Genomic DNA, 20,000 nt, shown 5'->3' on the forward strand with positions numbered 1-20,000 from the left:
CTGAAATGTGACAGTGTTCTTCTGGACCTTCAGGTGAGTCAGACACACACACACAGACACACACACACAGACATATATATACACACAGACACACACACACACACACACACACACACACACACTTTATAATATCAAATAAACATCATGTTTGATTCTTATTCATTCTCTTACAGTTAAACTCCATTGAAGCAGTGTACAAAAACATCTACAAGATTCTACTGATGCAGGCCATGAGGTATTATGCCACCCCACTCCACCCCACACCACCCCACTCCACCCCACCCCACACCACACCACCCCACACCACACCACCCCACACCACTCCACTCCACATCACACCACTCCACCCCACACCACACTGCTCCACTCCACACCACTCCACCCCACTCCACACCTCACTGCTACACTCCACTCCACACCTCACTGCTACACTCCACACCACACCACCCCACTCCACACCACACCACACTGCTCCACATCACTCCACCCCACTCCACACCACACTGCTACACTCCACACCACACCACACTGCTCCACATCACACCACACCACTCCACCCCACACCACCCCACACCACACCACTCCACCCCACTCCACACCAAACCGCTCCACATCACACCACCCCACTCCACACCACTCCACCCCACACCACCTCACTCCACACCTCTCCACACTGCTCCACCCCACACCACCCCACTCCACACCACTCCACCCCACACCACCTCACTCCACACCTCTCCACACTGCTCCACCCCACTCCACCTCACTCCACTCCACCCCACTCCACCCCACACCACTCCACACCTCTCCACACTGCACCACACCACTCCACCCCACTCCATACCACTCCACACCACTCCACTCCATTCCACACCTCTCCACACTGCTCCACACCACACCACCCCACTGTACACCGCTCCACACCACACCGCTCCACACCACACCACTCCACTCCACCTGTGTATCGGTTTCCCATGAGGCACTAGGGGTGTGAAAAAAAATTATATCCTGATATTTTCTGGGATTTTGTCGATAATGATAATCAGATGTTATTTTGCATAATTCAAAAATGTATTTGTAATTTTCTTACATTGTACCAGCTTCCTTTTAAAATATCACTCGGATAAAGATGACTTGAACCACTATATTGAAGGACAAGGTACTGTATTTATTATTTAAAACTGAAGCATTCAAGTAAGAACAATAAAGAGTCCAAATTGTAGGGACTCTGAATTCCTGTGGATTCCTGAAATAGGTGTCATCATCATCATCATCATCATCATCATCATCATCATCACCTGCTCCAGTTTCACTGTCACAGCCTGAGCAGAACAGTCAGTCTTTCTCTGTCACCATTGCCATGTGTTCTGCCTTCACTGCTGTGCTAATGGCTGTGACCTTGTCTTCATTATTGTAGCCCTTTTTGCAGCTCGTCCACTCCATGACGGTTTGTTTAAGTATTTTAGCTAGGTCCGTGTCCTCGGCCTTCATCACCAGGACCTCCGTGTTGAACGGGTTTTAAGTAAGAAACCGTTACAAGAGCGTCTGTAAAATCTAGCAGAGGACTGAAAGTTATTATTCTGTATTATACTGACTTCAGCCCTGCCGCATGTTGTCATGCAAACCATGTGGCCTTCTGCCAACGACCATGAAATCAACGCATTGAGCAATGATGTCACCAGTGTGGTCATCTGGTAAGTCAGATGTCTGTAGCTTTGGAGTTCCTAGTTTTTATGAATGAGATGTGCTGTCAGAGAGAGAGAGACGAGTCTGAGGTTCTGCTTGACCACACGTCGGTTCCTGTGGTAAAACCTTCTGCACCTCATGCACAGGGGTGTGATGACGTGACTCGTACAATTTAGGCAGTACAGTTTCACTGAAGTATTTATACAGTGTGTATCTTGGATCGAACGTATTTAAAACCTTTTTAAACCCATCTCTCATAACCTCGGGAGTTGGTACCATGTCTCTGCCAATGTACTGATCGGTTACAGTGTTTTCAGCGTTTAATGATTCCATTAAACTTTTGTTGTGTGTTTTTTTTTATCTTATCTCCCCGTTTGTGCAGGCGTGTCGTGTTCAGACTCCTGAAGCTTTTCATAATCCTGATATTCAGTTATGTGGGACGTTTTGAAACAGCACAGAAACAGAAACTTTGAGATGACTTTCTCTCATTTTAAGAGTTTAATTGGTTGACTGCAGTCGACTAAATGAAATGTTTAATGATGTGATTTTACATATCATTAAAACCACAATTACAATATAATCACACACCCATATGTAGCACAATACATCAGTATCACTGTGTGTTTGTGTGTTTGTGTTAAGATTTCATGTGTGTGTGAAGAGCTTGCCGTTAGGACAGGGTGTGTGGACAAACCCAATTTTTTTTCTGAAGATGATCTGGAGTATGGTGAAGATTACCAACAAGAGCATGACACACAGCAACTCAGGCAAGACACACACATAACACACACACACACATACACACATGCACACACACATACACACACAGGTGTTCATTTATTGCCCCCATAATAGTAAATATTCTCGCTGCAATCGAAGGACAGTCAGTTAAAACACAATCTGTTGCATAATAAAGAAAATAAAAAAACAATATTATAAGAATTTAAAAATGTAAACAACACTTAATAAATGTAAAGCTCTGATTCTGAGTGAAACCGATAGACATCTTCAGCCCAGTATTACATGTGTCATGGAAGGAGAGAATTCTTAATCACATTATAGAAAAAAGTGTAACTAATTTATAGAGAGGTGCAGTGTAACAGATCGAGCTGTGGCCACCAGGGGCAGTGTAACAGATCGAGCTGTGGCCACCAGGGGCAGTGTAACAGATCGAGCTGTGGCCACCAGGGGCAGTGTAACAGATCGAGCTGTGGCCACCAGGGGCAGTGTAACAGATCGAGCTGTGGCCACCAGGGGCAGTGTAACAGATCGAGCTGTGGCCACCAGGGGCAGTGTAACAGATCGAGCTGTGGCCACCAGGGGCAGTGTAACAGATCGAGCTGTGGCCACCAGGGGCAGTGTAAGATTGCAGGATAGTAATTCTGAGCCAGAAATCTTTATAACCCGCAAGTGGTAGAAACGATACGCTACTAAATCCTAGTGCGATGCAGTAAGTAAACACACATTCTGCTCAGTCATGTTTAAAATATACAAACATATGTACAGTGAGTGTAAGTGTGTGTAATTCAAGAGCCCCTCCCCTCCTCCCCCTCCCTCCCTGTTTTAGGAGTGCGTGTTGACGGTGTGATGCAGTGTGAAGCCGTACAGTTGTTGTGTTGTTTGGCGTTTGACGTGATCCTGACGCCTCATCGCTCTTTGTACCGCTGCCTCCTCCCTCACATCAACAAAAGTCAGTGGTTTCACGCTTTGTTACTCTTCATCTTCTCACTTCCTCCTCAGTGTGTGTACGTTTTTATCTTCTGCGTTCTCTCCTGACGTCTCATCACGACTTCAGTACACGTATATATACAGACAACGCATTTTACTGCACTTATTTTACAGTAAACTAGTTTCTGTATTCATTATTGCTCCTGGTGTGATGTTGGTGTTTACACACACGCTGTTTTCTCCACAGGGAGGAGGAGTCTAATGAGCACGCTCCGTGGCATCAGACTCGCACGAGTTCTCCAGGCTGCCACTCCCAGAATTCCTTCTGACTTCACCACCATCCGCTGCTGAACCCTCCAAACTCCCCACCATCCGCTGCTGAACCCTCCACACTCACCACCATCCGCCGCTGAACCCTCCAAACTCCCCACCATCCGCCGCTGAACCCTCCACACTCACCACCATCCGCTTCAGAACCCTCCACACTCACCACCAGGAGCCATATCGAAATAAATCACTACATGTATAAATCACATGTAACTAGGATTTATACCATTTTAAATACCATCATCCTTTGTTCTCATCGAAGGTGTGACTGTTTACAGAAATAAAAGAGTTTGTTTATATTTTCTGGTTGTATAAATGTGTAGAAGTGGGTGGGGCTGCTACATCCTCAGCTTCTCCACCCACTAGGACACACAATGGTGAATTTCTCACACTTCATCTCTGCTCTCACTCACAGTTGTAGTTACAGACCTCACACAGGAAGGCACTGAATTCTGCTGCAATACCATGCATTCTGATTAGATTACATTACATTACATTACATTACATTACATTACATTAGATTACATTCGATTAGATTAGATTAGATTAGAATCCTTCGATCAACTTCGGCAGCTTTCCTTAAGAGATGGCTCATTTAAACCACTTCATCTCATTTATTTATTTAAATGTCCGGAAACAGTCTTTAACATGAGATAAATAATAAAAGAAACATGAACAGTCTGGTGTAATAATAATGATGATGATGATGATGATGATAATAATAAGAGGCTTGTGCTGATATTTAATTAACTAAATATTCCATCACCATCATTTCAGAACGTTATTTATTTGTTTCTACTTTTTTCCCTCTCTGTGTTCTAACTGCTCCCCAGACCACAGACTGTGTGACTGTCACCTGGGATTTGGCTTTCTTATACTTCATCACCTTTATAACTGCTAATGTAGCCTCGCCTCACAGTATTATGTAGCCTAATGTAGCGTCACAGTGCCATGTAGCCTCACACAGTATTATGTAGCCTCACAGTGTCATGTATCCTCAGACAGTATTATGTAGCTTAATGTAGCGTCACAGTGTCATGTAGCCTCACACAGTATTATGTAGCTTAATGTAGCCTCACACAGTGTCATGTATCCTCACACAGTATTATGTAGCCTCACACAGTGTCATGTATCCTCACACAGTATTATGTAGCCTCACACAGTGTCATGTATCCTCACACAGTATTATGTAGCCTAATGTAGCCTCACACAGTGTCATGTATCCTCACACAGTATTATGTAGCTTAATGTAGCCTCACACAGTGTCATGTATCCTCACACAGTATTATGTAGCCTAATGTAGCCTCACACAGTAACACCATTAACAATACGACTGATTATCAGCACAAAGGACAAAGGAGAAGAAACTGTAGGTGTTGTTGCTGTCTGCTGGTTTATTCGTCTGGGATGTAAGCTCCATTGTTGTAGGGGTTCTCGGTTTGTGTGTGAGAGAGAGAGTGTGTTTGGTTGTGAGTGTGTGTGAGACGTCTGATTAGGTGATATAGAGCTACGATTGGGATGGGGAGCACCGGCAGAGCCGAGAGCAGCACACAGATCGCAAAGACCCAGTCAGGATACGGCTTCATCTCTGCTTCAGGGAACTGAGGCTACAAACACACACACATATATTCACATTAATATATACACACACACACATACATATATACACACACAAATACATGTACACACATATACATATATACACACATTCACATACATGTACACACATATACATATATACACACATTCACATACATGTACACACATATACATATATACACACATTCACATACATGTACACACATATACATATATACACACACAATCACACACACATACATACACACACATATACATACACACACATATATACACACACATATACATACACACACACACATACATATATATACACACATACATATATACACACACACATACATAAACACATATTCACATACATATATATACACACACATATACATATACACACACATACATATATACACACACACATACAGTCACATTCACATACAGTACACACGCACACATATGCACATACACACAAACCTACACACACACATTCACATACATATACACACACAAATATATATATATATATATATATATATATATATACATACATACACAAATACACACACACACATCAGCTTCTTTTTATAATCCTAATATTATAGCATGTGGCTAAGCTAATGCTGTACAAAGTGGTTTGGAGTTTTGCTCCTGAACTCTTACATATTGTGGGTTCCAGGCTGGGTATTCGGGGTGCACCTGCACCTGCACGATCACGTACGCCACCAGCACCACCAACAGCATCACAGGACTGATTGCCATCCAACACGCACGCCAGAATATATTTGGCTTTCGTCCGGTCATGAACTCGATGTCCTCACTGAACCTGAGAGTGGAGATGTGAGAAAGTCAGAGCAGGAGCCAGATCTACTCAAGGATTTATAAAAGAGATAAAGAGGTCCGCTGAAAAAACTGATCTGTGATCAGATGCTGATGGATTCTCCAAACTGTCACCTATGACTTCCTGTACCACAGAAGCACTTCCTTCTAATGGTCACGTATAGACCTCAACACTACTGACCTCTTAAAACACCAACACCACCACCAACACCACCACCAACACCACCACTGACCGTCCCATTCCGTAGAAGACCACCACAGCAATGATTTCAAAGAAGGCGATGATGAGGAGCGGGACAGAGCCGACATAACTGTTAAAAATCTCCAGCCAGTAATTTCCTGAACCCATGGTGAAGATCAGAGCCACCAGGAAAGAGATGACACAGATTAAAGCTAAGAGAGAGAGAGAGAGAGAGAGAGAGAGAGAGAGAGAGAGAGAGAGAGAGAGACATCACAGTTTACTTCAAAGATTATCTCAGTGTAGTTTGTCTCTTATAGTCGTTAAAATAAAATGTATTAATCCTTTATTTAAACCCGTAAATATAAACGACTCAGTATGAAAATTGTTTAAACTGCTATCTTATAGGCTTTGTATTAGCACTTAGCATATTAGCAGTGCATGTTTGTGTACTAGCCCTCTGGAGACGAGCTGCGAATGGTTGTGGGGTAATAAATAGGAACCATTTTCAGGTAGGATGTAAATGTGTAAAATTCATCCGAGGAGTCATTTCTGTGTGGTTCTGAATCATTTTACTGCTTCTTACCTAATTTTCATAAAGTTCAGAACATCTCAGCTCACATGCAGTTCTGTGGCTTTGTGTTGCTTAAACCCAGGGGCTTGGTGTCAATCAAGTGAACTCAGATTTGTGTGTGTTGGTGAGTGTGAGGTGAGTGTGAGGTGAGTGTGTGGTTAGTGTGAGGTGAGTGTGAGGTTAGTGTTAGGTGAGTGTGAGGTGAGTGTGAGGTGAGTGTGAGGTTAGTGTGAGGTGAGTGTGAGGTGAGTGTGAGTGTGAGGTTAGTGTGAGGTGAGTGTGAGGTGAGTGTGAGGTTAGTGTGAGGTGAGTGTGAGGTTAGTGTGAGGTGAGTGTGAGGTGAGTGTGAGGTTAGTGTGAGGTTAGTGTGAGGTTAGTGTGAGGTGAGGTTAGTGTGAGGTGAGTGTGAGGTGAGTGTGAGGTTAGTGTGAGGTTAGTGTGAGGTTGGTGTGAGGTGAGTGTGAGGTTGGTGTGAGGTGACTGTGAGGTTGGTGTGAGGTGACTGTGAGGTTGGTGTGAGGTGACTGTGAGGTGAGTGTGAGGTTAGTGTGAGGTGAGTGTTAGGTGAGTGTGAGGTTAGTGTGAGGTGAGTGTGAGGTTAGTGTGAGGTGAGTGTGAGGTGAGTGTGAGGTTAGTGTGAGGTGAGTGTGAGGTTGGTGTGAGGTGAGTGTGAGGTTAGTGTGAGGTTAGTGTGAGTGTGAGGTGAGTGTGAGGTTAGTGTGAGGTTAGTGTGAGGTTAGTGTGAGGTGAGTGTGAGGTGAGTGTGAGGTTGGTGTGAGGTGAGTGTGAGGTGAGTGTGAGGTGAGTGTGAGGTTAGTGTGAGGTGAGTGTGAGGTGAGTGTGAGGTTAGTGTGAGGTTAGTGTGAGGTGAGTGTGAGGTGAGTGTGAGGTGAGTGTGAGGTTAGTGTGAGGTGAGTGTGAGGTTGGTGTGAGGTGAGTGTGAGGTGAGTGTGAGGTTGGTGTAAGGTGAGTGTGAGGTGAGTGTGAGGTGAGTGTGAGGTGAGTGTGAGGTTAGTGTGAGGTGAGTGTGAGGTTAGTGTGAGGTGAGTGTGAGTTGAGGTTAGTGTGAGGTTAGAGTGAGGTGAGTGTGAGGTTAGTGTGAGGTGAGTGTGAGGTTGGTGTGAGGTGAGTGTGAGGTTGGTGTGAGGTTGGTGTGAGGTGAGTGTGAGGTGAGTGTGAGGTTAGTGTGAGGTGAGTGTGAGGTGAGTGTGAGGTTAGTGTGAGGTGAGTGTGAGGTGAGTGTGAGGTTAGTGTGAGGTGAGTGTGAGGTGACTGTGAGGTTGGTGTGAGGTGACTGTGAGGTTAGTGTGAGGTGAGTGTGAGGTTAGTGTGAGGTGACTGTGATGTTGGTGTGAGGTGACTGTGAGGTTAGTGTGAGGTGAGTGTGAGGTTAGTGTGAGGTTGGTGTGAGGTGAGTGTGAGGTGAGTGTTAGGTGAGTGTGAGGTGAGTGTGAGGTGAGTGTGAGGTGAGTGTGAGGTTAGTGTGAGGTGAGTGTGAGGTTAGTGTGAGGTGAGTGTGAGGTTAGTGTGAGGTGAGGTTAGTGTGAGGTTAGAGTGAGGTGAGTGTGAGGTTAGTGTGAGGTGAGTGTGAGGTTAGTGTGAGGTGAGTGTGAGGTTAGTGTGAGGTTAGTGTGAGGTTGGTGTGAGGTGAGTGTGAGGTTGGTGTGAGGTGAGTGTGAGGTTGGTGTGAGGTGACTGTGAGGTTGGTGTGAGGTGACTGTGAGGTTAGTGTGAGGTGAGTGTGAGGTGAGTGTGAGGATGGTGTGAGGTTGGTGTGAGGTGAGTGTGAGGTTAGTGTGAGGTTGGTTGTAGTTTACTGTGATGGTTGGTGTGTATGTGCTTTAGTTATTTTAGTGTGAGGTTATTGTGAGTGTGGAGTGTGAGGTTGATTGTGCGTTTATTGTGAGTTTTCTTGTGTGTGCGTGATGTTGAGTGTCTTTTATTGTCTTTTGTCGTTATGTTTTTTTCGTCTCGTTACTGTGTTTCGTTTCTTTTTCTGTTTTTTTGTTTTCTTTTCTGTTTCTTTTCTTTTTGCTTTTTAGTTTTTCTTTTCTTTTACTTTTCTTTCTTTTTCTTTTCATTTTCTTTTCTTTTCTTTTTTTTTTCTTTTCTTTTTCTTTTCTTTTTCTTTCTTTTTCTTTATCTTTTTTTTTTTTTTTTTTTCTTTCTTTTCTTTTCTTTTACGTATTTTCGTTTCTTTTTTTTTTCTTTCTTTTCTTTCTTTTTATTTCTTTTTCTTTTTTTTTTTTTTAATTTATTTTTTTTTTTTCTTTTTTCTTTTTCTTTTCTTTTCTTTCTTTTTCTTTCCTTTCTTTTTTTCTTTTACTTTTCTTTTCTTTTTCTTTTCTTTTTCTTTCTTTTTTTTTTTTTTTTATTTTCTTTTTTTTTTTTTTTAATTTCTTTTCTTTTCTTTGTCTATTTTCTTTTCTTTTCTTTTTTTTCTTTCTTTTTCTTTCTTTTCTTTTCTTTTTCTTTTCTTTTTCTTTTCTTTTTCTTTTCTTTTTCTTTTTTTTTTTTCTTTTTCTTTAGTTTGAGTTTTTTTTCCTTTTCTTTATCTTTTTTTAGTTTATTTGCTTTGAGTGTGAGGTGACTGTGAGGTTGGTGTGAGGTGACTGTGAGGTTAGTGTGAGGTGAGTGTGAGGTTTGTACCAGTGAAGAGTTCTTTTGGAATCCACTTAGGTAAGATGTTAAGGTCGAGCAGCGGCGTGAGGACGCCTTCCAGATTGCCAAACATGGAGGACAGGCCGAGGCTGAAGAGCATGATGAAGAAGAGCACGGCCCACACCTGAGACGCAGGCATCTCGGTCACTGCTTCTGTGAACACGATGAAGGCCAGACCGGTTCCTGATGCACTCTGATGGAGGAACACACATGAGATCCTGGGGCTAAAAATCCATTTGCCTCGTTCTGTGACTCCGCAAGTGAAGTTTTTAGAAAGACATTTAAGATGTTTTCCAAAATCCGTAATAATAAAGTTTTATCAAGACCAAAAAAAGACTTTAAGCCGAATTTACAAAAGTTTGATATTTCTCTTAGCTTCTGATCTGAGGAACTAGTACGAGGATGTGTTTCTGATGGTGTCGTGTGAACTGGAGATACAGGTGCAGTTCGAATTTGTGATGGGAATTTATAAGATACCTTGGAGACCTTTCTAGGACAACATCAAAAACACTCAGAAGACACGAGTCAATAACAGGTAGTTAGGTAAGGCAGCTTAAATCCAGTGTTCAGAGGGTCACAGTACACCACCATTTGTTTCTTCTCCACCACACAAACTGAACCTACTGATAATGTAGAACCTAACCTTCTAGAACAGTTCACACTATCAAATGTTGGTGTCAATATCAGTCAGAGCGTTTCCTCAGCAGAACCTGTGGAGACTGAGAAGAGGGAAGTTCACTGATACCTGATCCAGAAACCTCTGCAGATCGCAGTGTCTCAGCTTCAGTCCATCCACTTCTGCAGGGTACGAGTTGTTTAAGTAGGTGAGCCAGTGCTCGTAGTTCTCCAGGGTGATGTTCTGATCAGAGATGCTGAACTCGTTGGTCAGTTTGAGGATGTTACTGTGGAGACATATATAATCTTTTATTGTTGGTGCTCTAGTGAGCTTTCTCCACTCATGTGCTGACACCAGAGCTACTTTCCATGTGAAATTATCTTTGGAGCGTTTAACTGGACTGTGATTTGAAGATGACGTGTGTGATGCACTGCTCAGTGTGTGTTTTAAAGTAGGTGTGAGTGTAGCGTAGATGCAATGTGTGAGCTTGAGCTACAGCTCCTGCAGGGTGGTGCACCAGTAAAGCCCAGTCCATTCATTAGATACAGTAAGTGAACACACTCGTACACACTGATTCATAAAAACCATTATATTCAGAAATTAAAGGTGTTCTTTCCCACATTATCAGTTCTAATTGCTACTAATCCCCACTGCAATGTAGGTGTTTGAGGCAGTCATAAGGATAATGAGCCAGGTGACATTCACTGATAAACGTGGTGAATAAGGATGGAGAGATTTTCAGCCTTCCTGCTTCCCTGTAGACTGCTGAACATAGCCAAGGAAACATCAGAGCAGCAGCCGATCTTATGGGAGGAGCAAGTTCAGCAAATCACACCCAAGGCTATGCTCAAGTAACACTCACTCCAAACGTCAGCCCCAAGATGCCCTTGTTTGCTCTCAGTAAGCTCCAGGTCCTTCTGCCCGAGCTCTTTTTAACATGCATTCATATGTACTGTGTTGTTCTAGTGTCAGGCTGCACACCTCATGATGCAGTTGTTGTTATTTGTTGTAGCTTTGAATCCCAGAATGGAGAAAATGGAAATGGAGGCATAGATCGACGTGGCGCTGTTAATGCAGCCCACTAACAAAGCGTCTCGCTCACAGTTATTCCTGAAACACACAAACAATATTCTGTATCAGCATCTTCCTATCTTACCTGTGCTGTGTGTACAGGCAGCGGAAACTCAGCGAATGAGATCATGAGATCAAATCCCACGCCTGCCAAGTAGAGGTCTTCATGGGTCCACTTAGATCTGAAACCCCGAGGTCCGACCCGAGACCCGAGCGGGTTCGGGTCTAAAAGTTTCACGTGTACCTCGGACACGGGTCGGTATAATAATAGCTGCATCGGGTCTCGGGTAATTTAAAATGAATGTGTTTTTACCGAACGGACCCAAGAAGACCCGAACTACTGTATCTCGTGTGTGTGCCTCGACTCGAGTCCTTTCCCAACCTCTCCTCTGTTTACCAAGACCGCTTGTGACGTGTGGCTGGTGACGTGTGGCTGGTGACGTGTGGCTGGTGACGTGTGGCTGGTGACGTGTGGCTGGTGACGTGTGACTGGTGACGTGTGGCTGGTGACGTGTGGCTGGTGACGTGTGGCTGGTGACGTGTGGCTGGTGACGTGTGGCTGGTGACGTGTGGCTGGTGGTGAGCTAATTTACGTTGAAACAGACCTGTCAATCAATGTTGAATCCACGCTGTAGCGGTTACTTTAGTGTAGAGTTACACAACATTCGGGTCAGTCGGGTTTAAACAATTGCGAACAGGTCGGTCTGATTTTTCCGGGTTTGTCTCGGGTCGGTCTGATTTTTCCGGGTTTGTCTCGGGTCGGTCTGATTTTTCCGGGTTTGTCTCGGGTCGGGTCTTTCTTAAAAAGTAAATAAAAAATTATGCACGTCGGATTCAGGTAAAAAGTGCTTCGGGTCACTTTGGGTCGGGTTCATGTCTTTAGACCTGAGAAGATCTCTAGTGCCAAGCTGAGCAAAACACTTAACCAGCTTCTCAAGTGTATAAACTAGCTGAATATAAGTCACTCTGAATTACTCCATCTGCCCAGTGCCATAAATGTCAATGTAATGGATGTTGTGGGTGTGGCTCATGTGCTCACTTCTCAGGGTTGTAGCTGGAGAAGGCGATGAGGCCTCCAAAGGCCAGAGACAGAGAGAAGAAGATCTGAGTGGCAGCATCTAACCACACCTGTGGTGTTAACAGGACCTGCCACTACACCCACACCCACACACACACACACACACACACACACACATATAAAACTAAAAAGTGTCACATGTGTATATGTAGTACATATTTGTGTGTATGAATCTCACATCTGGTGTGAAGAGGTACTCTAGTCCATCAGCAGCTCCAGGAAGTGTGAGAGCTCGTACCAGAAAAATCGTTAACACTATGTAAGGAAATGTAGCTGTTACGTACACTGCCTGCACACACACACACACACACACACACACACACACACACACACACACACACACACACACACACACACACACACATTGTTGGTGTCATTCTTTTATAGCATATATTGTTTTAAATTGAGTATTGTGTTTGAATGTTGTGTACTGGTTTTATAGTGGTCATACATCTGTATTGTTGTCAGTATTGAAGGTGTGTGTAGTGAGTTGTTAAGATTTGTGCTGGCTGTGACCTTTCCGATGGTCTCGATGCCACGGATGAAGCAGATGTAGACGATGGCCCATGCTGTAGCAACACACAGCACCAGCCACCACTGCAGTGAGCCACTGGACGCGATGTCTGGTGTGATGTTCAGTGTCTGTCGATACCAGTAATAATTTACCGGTGTTCCCTCAACACACTCCAACACATACTCTACAAAACAACACAATACAACACACTCCAACACATACTCTACAAAACAACACAATACAACACACTCCAACACATACTCTACAAAACAACACAATACAACACACTCCAACACATACTCTACAAAACAACACAACACACTCCAACACATACTCTACAAAACAACACAACACAACACACTCCAACACATACTCTACAAAACAACACAACACACTCCAACACATACTCTACAAAACAACACAACACAACACACTCCAACACATACTCTACAAAACAACACAATACAACACACTCCAACACAAAATAACACGTGTATTTGTGGTGTGTGTGTGTGTATTTGTGTTGTGTTGTGTGTATACCTGTCTGGTTTTCACTCAGAGGACACTGTGACCATGGCAATGGCTCCTGGAAGGAATTAAAGAAGTACCACAGAACCCAAGCCAAGATGGTGTTATAGAACATTCCCACAAGGAAGGAGACCACCATTGATGCCACACCTACACATACACACGCACAAAGGTAGAAGCTGTGATGTAACTACATCAGATTGTGATTTTACTGATTGGATTGTGATTGGACTAACCGACTCCCCCTAGGTACGGTGAGATTGAGTTCCACACCCCGATGCTTCCTTTACGTAGACGCTGTCCAATCGCAAGCTCCAGATAGAGCAGCGGCAAACCCTCAAACACCAGTGCGATCAGATACGGGATAAGAAACGCACCTGAAACACATTAAGTATTAAGCCTCTGTAACTTAAGTGATGCCAGAAACTCTGTTTCCAAACATTATATTTATAAAGATCTGTGTCTTCTTTAACCTATGATAATTGTAGATACATTGCGGTGGAATAAAACACTGGGACACATGATTATAATGGAAGATAATTAACCTCATGACGGTTACTCCACTTTATCAGATATACACTACCACAGACCCCAGGTGACATCTTCCATTTACACCCACAGCTTCTGTACAAAAACCTCATCTTACCTCCTCCATAAATCTGGCACAGATATGGGAATCTCCACACGTTTCCTAATCCTACGGCAAATCCGATACACGTGAGCAGATACTGGAGTTTGTTGTCCCATTTCGGCCTCTCTTTTTTTTCTTCCTCAGCTACTCTGTCCTCCATTACTGTACGGATGTTCTGACTAGGTCCTCGTCTGGAGCTCTGTGACTCACTAAACCACACAGAATGAGACTTCAGATCTGTGGTGTTTATTGATTTTGGACAACAGACCAATAAGGTCAGTGTTTCAAGTAGAATATTCCTCACTTCCTTAATGGATAACCTAAACAAAGCTGACCAAATTCACATCACAATCATCCACCAGATCAAAAAATATATAAAAAGATTTTATGAAAGCGAAGGTCATAAACATTTACGGCTGTAACGTTTTATAATGTGCATTAGGTTTTTATGTGCAGTTTTATGTGGACTGTTTCCCTGGATTCAGAGAATGTGTGGGCTTGTAAAGAAAAGGATTGTAAAAATGAGCTCATTCGGTCTTATATGATAGATAGATAGATAGATAGATAGATAGATAGATAGATAGATAGATAGATAGATAGATAGATAGATAGATAGATAGATAGATAGATAGATAGATAGATAGAAAACAGCTGAAGAAAAGCTTGGAGAAGGAAGTATAAAATGTCACCTTTTTCATCCCAAACCTTCAGGCCACTGACACTGATTTGATCTGACAGTTTTCTTACAAAGGGCTTACAGCGGATTAAGGAAAAAGGTTTTTCATTTTTCTTTCCTTTCGATGTTTCACTATCAGAGTTACAAATATTTAAATTATATTGTCTGTTATTTAAACTAAAAGCTAATGTTGACAATCACCAACACAAACATGCCCCAGTTTCCTCCAGGTACTCTGGTTTCCTCCCCCGGTCCAAAGTGTTTTTATCCGCCATGTCAATGTTTCAATCGCTTTATGCTAATGTCAGAAATGCACAATGAACACTCTCTCTGCCGCATACTGACAAGACACGCCCCTTTCTGCTCATTGGGTACACATTTGTTCAGTTTTCCGAAGCATTTCTCAAACAACGTGCACCCTGCCTTTAAAGTACAAAACATTTTTTACTTGTGCATTTTTAGAATTTTAAGGCATTAACATGACATTAATTTTACTGTATGTTTTTCTGACATTCTGAAAATATAATCTGTTAGCTTTATTGTCCTAAAGAGGAATAACCATGAGGATGAGATGTCCGAGGACTCCATGCAGTCTGCAAGAGATAATGTTGGGCTTTTGACCAACCATGAACTGCTTGTTAAACCTTATGTGGAAGATCAACTTAACTAGAGGTTTCCAAGCAGAGTTTGACAGAGTCTAATGGGTTAACCAGACAACTGTAAACCATAACATGAACCAACACTTACAGGTCTCACAGACCTACTATGAGGGGTGGGAGGGACATAATGAACCTGGTATTGAGCCAGCCACGAGTTTACATAGAGACAATCACAAGTAGGGAATCTGCTAAATCTGTGATTGAATAGCTTGGTGAGCCAGCCAGGAATGAGGCATGTGCATTATCAATAATCCATCAATTTTTTTTCTACCGCTTATCCGGGGCCAGGTCACGGGGGCAGCAATCTAAGCAGGGACTTCCCTCTCCCCAGACACTTCCTCCAGCTCTTCCGGGGGAATACCGAGGCGTACCGGACCGGACTCCCTCCGGCCCCTGACTGCGCCTAGAAATCCTGTCCATATAAATAATGAACAGGACCGGTGACAAAGGGCAGCCCTGCCGGAGTCCAACATGCACCGGGAATAAGTCTGACTTACTGCCGGCAATGCGAACCAAACTCCTGCTCCGGTCATATAGGGACCGGACAGCCTTTAGCAGAGGGCCACGGACCCCATACTCCCAGAGCACCCCCCACAGGTCACCACGAGGGACACAGTCAAATGCCTTCTCCAGATCCACAAAACAATTGTGGACTGGTTGGGCAAACTCCCATGAACCCTCCAGCAACCTGGTGAGGGTATAGAGATGGTCCAGTGTTCCACGACCAGGACAAAACCCGCATTGTTCCTCCTGAATCCAAGGTTCGACTATCGGCCGAATTCTCCTCTCCAGTACCCTGGCATAGACTTTACCGGGGAGGCTGAGGAGTGTGATCCCCCTGTAGTTGCAACACACCCTCCGGTCCCCCTTCTTAAACAGAGGGACCACCACCCCAGTCTACCAGTCCAAAGGCACTGTCCCCAACCGCCACGCGATGTTGCAGAGGCGTGTTAACCATGACAGCCCCACAACATCCAGAGACTTAAGGTACTCAGGGCGGATCTCATCCACCCTCGGTGCCTTGCCACCGAGGAGCTTCTCAACTACCTCAGTGACCTCAGTTTGGGGGATCGACGAGTCCACAACCAAGCCCTCCGCCTCTGCTTCCTGAATGGAAGACATGTTGGTGGGGTTGAGGAGATCCTCGAAGTACTCCTTCCACCGTCCGAGGATGTCCCCAGTCGAAGTCAGCAGATTCCCATTCCCACTGTAAACAGTGTGAGTAGGGCACTGCTTCTCCCTCCTGAGGCGCTGGAGGGTTTGCCAGAATTTCTTCGAGGCCAACCGATAGTCCTTCTCCATGGCCTCACCGAACTCCTCCCAGACCCGAGTTTTGCCTCTGCAACCACCCAGGCTGAAGCTCGCTTGGCCCTCCGGTAACTATCAGCTGCCTCCGGAGTCCCCCGAGCCAACCAGGCTCGATAGGACTTCTTCTTCAGCTTGACGGTATCCCTTACTTCCGGGGTCCACCACCGGGTTCGGGGATTGCCACCACGACAGGCACCGGAGACCTTACGGCCACAGCTCCGTGCGGCTGCATCGACAATGGAGGTAGAGAACATGGTCCACTCGGACTCAATGTCTCCAACCTCCCTCTGGATCTGGTTGAAGCTCTGCCGGAGGTGAGAGTTGAAGATCTCTCTGACAGGAGACCCTGACAAACGTTCCCAGCAGACCCTCACAGTACGTTTGGGTCTGCCAAGTCTGTCCAACTTCCTCCCCTGCCATCGGACCCAACTCACCACCATGTGGTGATCAGTTGACAGCTCTGCCCCTCTCTTTACCCGAGTGTCCAAGACATACGGCCGGAGGTCAGATGAAACAACCACAAAGTCGATCATCGACTTCTGACCTAGGGTGTCCTGGTGCCATGTGTACTGATGGACACCCTTATGCTTGAACATGGTGTTTGTTATGGACAAACTGTGACTAGCACAGAAATCCAATAACAAAACACCACTCGAGTTCAGTTCGGGGGGGCTGTTCCTCCCAATCATGCCCCTCCAGGTGTCACTGTCGCTGCCCACGTGAGCGTTGAAGTCCCCCAGTAGAACGATGGAGTCCCCGGTCGGAGCACTTTCTAACACCCCTCCCAGAGATGCCAAGAAGGTCAGGTACTCTACACTGCCATTTGGCCCATAAGCACAAATAACAGTGAGAGACCTATCCCCGACCCAAAGGCGCAGGGAAACGACCCTCTCGTTCACCGGGGTGAACTCCAACACATGGCTGCTGAGCTGGGGGGCTATGAGCAAGCCCACACCAGCCCGCCGCCTCTCACCGCGGGCAACTCCAGAGTAGTAGAGAGTCCAGCCTCTCTCGAGGAGTTGGGTTCCAGAGCCCAAACTGTGCGTGGAGGCGAGCCCAACTATTTCTAGTCGGTATCTCTCAACCTCCCGCACCAGCTCAGGCTCCTTCCCCCCCAGCGAGGTGACATTCCATGTCCAGCGAGGTGACATATTCTGTGTCCGGAGATTGGGTCGCTGAGGCTCCCGCCTTCGACTGCCACCCAATCCACATTGCACCAGCCCCTTACGGTTTCTCCTGCAGGTGGTGGGCCCACAGGAGACATTATCAATAATTTCAAGCCAATCTGAAAAGGTTACTGATTTTATTCTGCAGTGATGTTTGGTTATTTTGAGTAGTTCTCAATTTTTAAGTGTTTTTATATTACCGATATCTACTCACCTTAGACCTGCTATTTTATTCTGTTTGCTATTTTTAAGGAAGCAAATTAGATTAGAAATTAGATTTAATGTTTATTTTGGCGGCGCAAACCGGCACAAATCGAGCACAAACGAACGCTACAGGTTTGGAAAGATTTGGACGGCACGGGGTGGAGAGTGACGTCACAGCTCCAATGTACTTGATGTACTTGATGAAGGGGAAATATACTTGATGTTCATTCACCGGCACAAATCGAGCACAAACGAATGACACCAGTTTTTGTGTGATTTGGACTAACTGGGGTGGAGAGTGACGTCACAGTTCCCGAAAATATTTTGCTTATATCTCAGGAAGGAAAACAGATACAGTGTTTGTTTTAATGGCACAAATGGGCACAAACGGTCAAAAAAATTATGTTTAATATCTCAAACACCAAACCAGCACAAACGTTCTTTTTTGCGGCACAAATCAGCACAAATGTAGCACAAATGAATGGCATAGTTTTGATGAGTATTTCTTTTTAATGGGGTGCCAACTTCACGGAGGTAGAACTGAGTTGTGCAGCTGCTTAACTGATAATATTGTGCAATCGTATGATAATGTTAGCATGAATTTAGATTAGCAGAATTAGCAAACAAAATTAAGCTGCTGGAGGTGAAAATAATTCTCCAATTTGGATGTTTATGATAATAAACTTCTATAAATATTCTTCAATAATAAACATTATAAATCTCAGCAGGTTCAGTAAGGTAAAGGCTAATAAACTCCAGAACTCAGTGATAATTTCCCATCATAAAAACCCTAATCTGGGGGCACTTTGGCTTAGTGGTTAACACGTTCACCTGACACCTCCAGGGTTGGGGGTTCGATTCCCACCTCCACCTTGTGTGTGTGGAGTTTGCATGTTCTCCCCGTGCCTCCGGGGTTTCCTCCGGGTACTCCGGTTTCCTCCCCCGGTCCAAAGACATGCATGGTAGGTTGATTGGCATCTCTGGAAAATTGTCCATAGTGTGTGAGTGAATAAGAGTGTGTGTGTGCCCTGTGATGGGTTGGCACTCCGTCCAGGGTGTATCCTGCCTCGATGCCCGATGATGCCTGAGATAGGCACAGGCTCCCCGTGACCTGAGAAGTTCAGATAAGCGGTAGAAGATGAATGAATGAATGAAAAACCCTAATCCTATTTTCCTTAACTGTTTTAATTGTATTTATTTTTCTTGAGAATTTCACTGGCTGTATTATTTGTGTCTCTATTAGGACTGAGTGAATATTGTGTCCACACTAACCTGTATGTGTGAAGCCTAACAGTTTAAATTACTAATAAATGATCTGTTTAGTGGAGTCGAAAGCCTCATCTGGTGAACTGTACATCTAGGACATGAGGATCTACAGTCACCTGATAGGATGACTTTGTATTGGTATTTAATGCTTCTTATTCTTTGTTGATTAAGGTGTTTTATTTTATACTTAGATTCCTTATAGGTCATGAACATGACATTTTGTGCCATTAGATGAATCCAATGAAAAACATTTGAATTTGCCAAATTCTGTTTTGTATTTATACTCAAAGGCTCAAACATGCTTAGTATCTAATAACCATAAGTAGCTTGTATAGTGTCTCAGCACTCAGTGTTCTGTTCTTTAAGAAGCTAGAGATGACCGGTCGTACCTCCACCATGGCATCGCAAAGCTAAGACCTAATGCATACTGGCAGCATGAATGGTTTATTTACTAAAACCGTTGTGTAACAATGTCATGAGTTCATAAGGATTTTTATTGGATTATAATTGGATTGGATTATAATTGGATTATAATTGCACATATTTCTTTACTGCATAAAATTAATCAGTTTATTACTTAAAATCTGTGACAAACTGCAAGAAAAAAAGAAACCAATACATTTACATATAAACACTGTTAACTCTACAGTAATGAAGTCTACATTCCCACACAAACCTGACTACTGGAGCTAGATTTCAGAAGGTTTGTTGAAGACATTAAAAATGTTTCTGTGTTATCAGAGAATTCTACAGAAC

At 44.1% G+C, this 20,000-nt stretch overlaps 3 protein-coding genes across 6 annotated transcripts in view; 1 reads left to right on the forward strand and 2 right to left on the reverse strand.

Annotated features, from left to right (window-relative positions):
• Nucleotides 1-3,980, forward strand: part of tert (telomerase reverse transcriptase) — a 14,006-nt gene extending 10,026 nt beyond the window's left edge. For 3 of the 4 annotated variants that reach the window (XM_047819660.1, XM_047819658.1, XM_047819659.1), the window contains 5 exons: nt 1-33; nt 174-235; nt 2,329-2,453; nt 3,254-3,376; nt 3,602-3,980. The exon at nt 1-33 is cut by the window's left edge and continues 94 nt beyond it. In XM_047819660.1, the coding sequence (XP_047675616.1) occupies nt 1-33; nt 174-235; nt 2,329-2,453; nt 3,254-3,376; nt 3,602-3,705 (447 nt within the window). In that variant the 3' untranslated portion in view covers nt 3,706-3,980. The remainder of the gene's footprint in view (nt 34-173; nt 236-2,328; nt 2,454-3,253; nt 3,377-3,601) is intronic. The other variant, XR_007144140.1, reaches the window with a different exon arrangement.
• A 1,075-nt stretch (nt 3,981-5,055) lies between these two features.
• Nucleotides 5,056-14,245, reverse strand: slc6a18 (solute carrier family 6 member 18). Its single transcript, XM_027132672.2, has 12 exons — nt 13,981-14,245; nt 13,571-13,711; nt 13,347-13,484; nt 12,809-12,990; nt 12,471-12,581; nt 12,254-12,366; nt 11,125-11,253; nt 10,273-10,429; nt 9,516-9,720; nt 6,348-6,507; nt 5,938-6,100; nt 5,056-5,288 (listed from the first exon to the last, which is right to left on the reverse strand). Exons 1-12 carry the CDS (start codon nt 14,123-14,125, stop codon nt 5,076-5,078), a joined length of 1,857 nt encoding a protein of 618 aa, XP_026988473.2. The 5' UTR covers nt 14,126-14,245; the 3' UTR covers nt 5,056-5,075.
• Nucleotides 14,246-19,720: 5,475 nt separating this feature from the next.
• Nucleotides 19,721-20,000, reverse strand: part of LOC113633992 (sodium-dependent neutral amino acid transporter B(0)AT1-like) — a 13,765-nt gene continuing 13,485 nt past the window's right edge. The window contains exon 12 of the mRNA XM_027132668.2: nt 19,721-20,000. This exon is cut by the window's right edge and continues 498 nt beyond it. The gene's annotated coding sequence lies outside the window, so the exon portion shown is untranslated.

Source organism: Tachysurus fulvidraco, chromosome 10, assembly GCF_022655615.1.
Source record: "Tachysurus fulvidraco isolate hzauxx_2018 chromosome 10, HZAU_PFXX_2.0, whole genome shotgun sequence".
Lineage (NCBI taxonomy): Eukaryota > Metazoa > Chordata > Actinopteri > Siluriformes > Bagridae > Tachysurus > Tachysurus fulvidraco.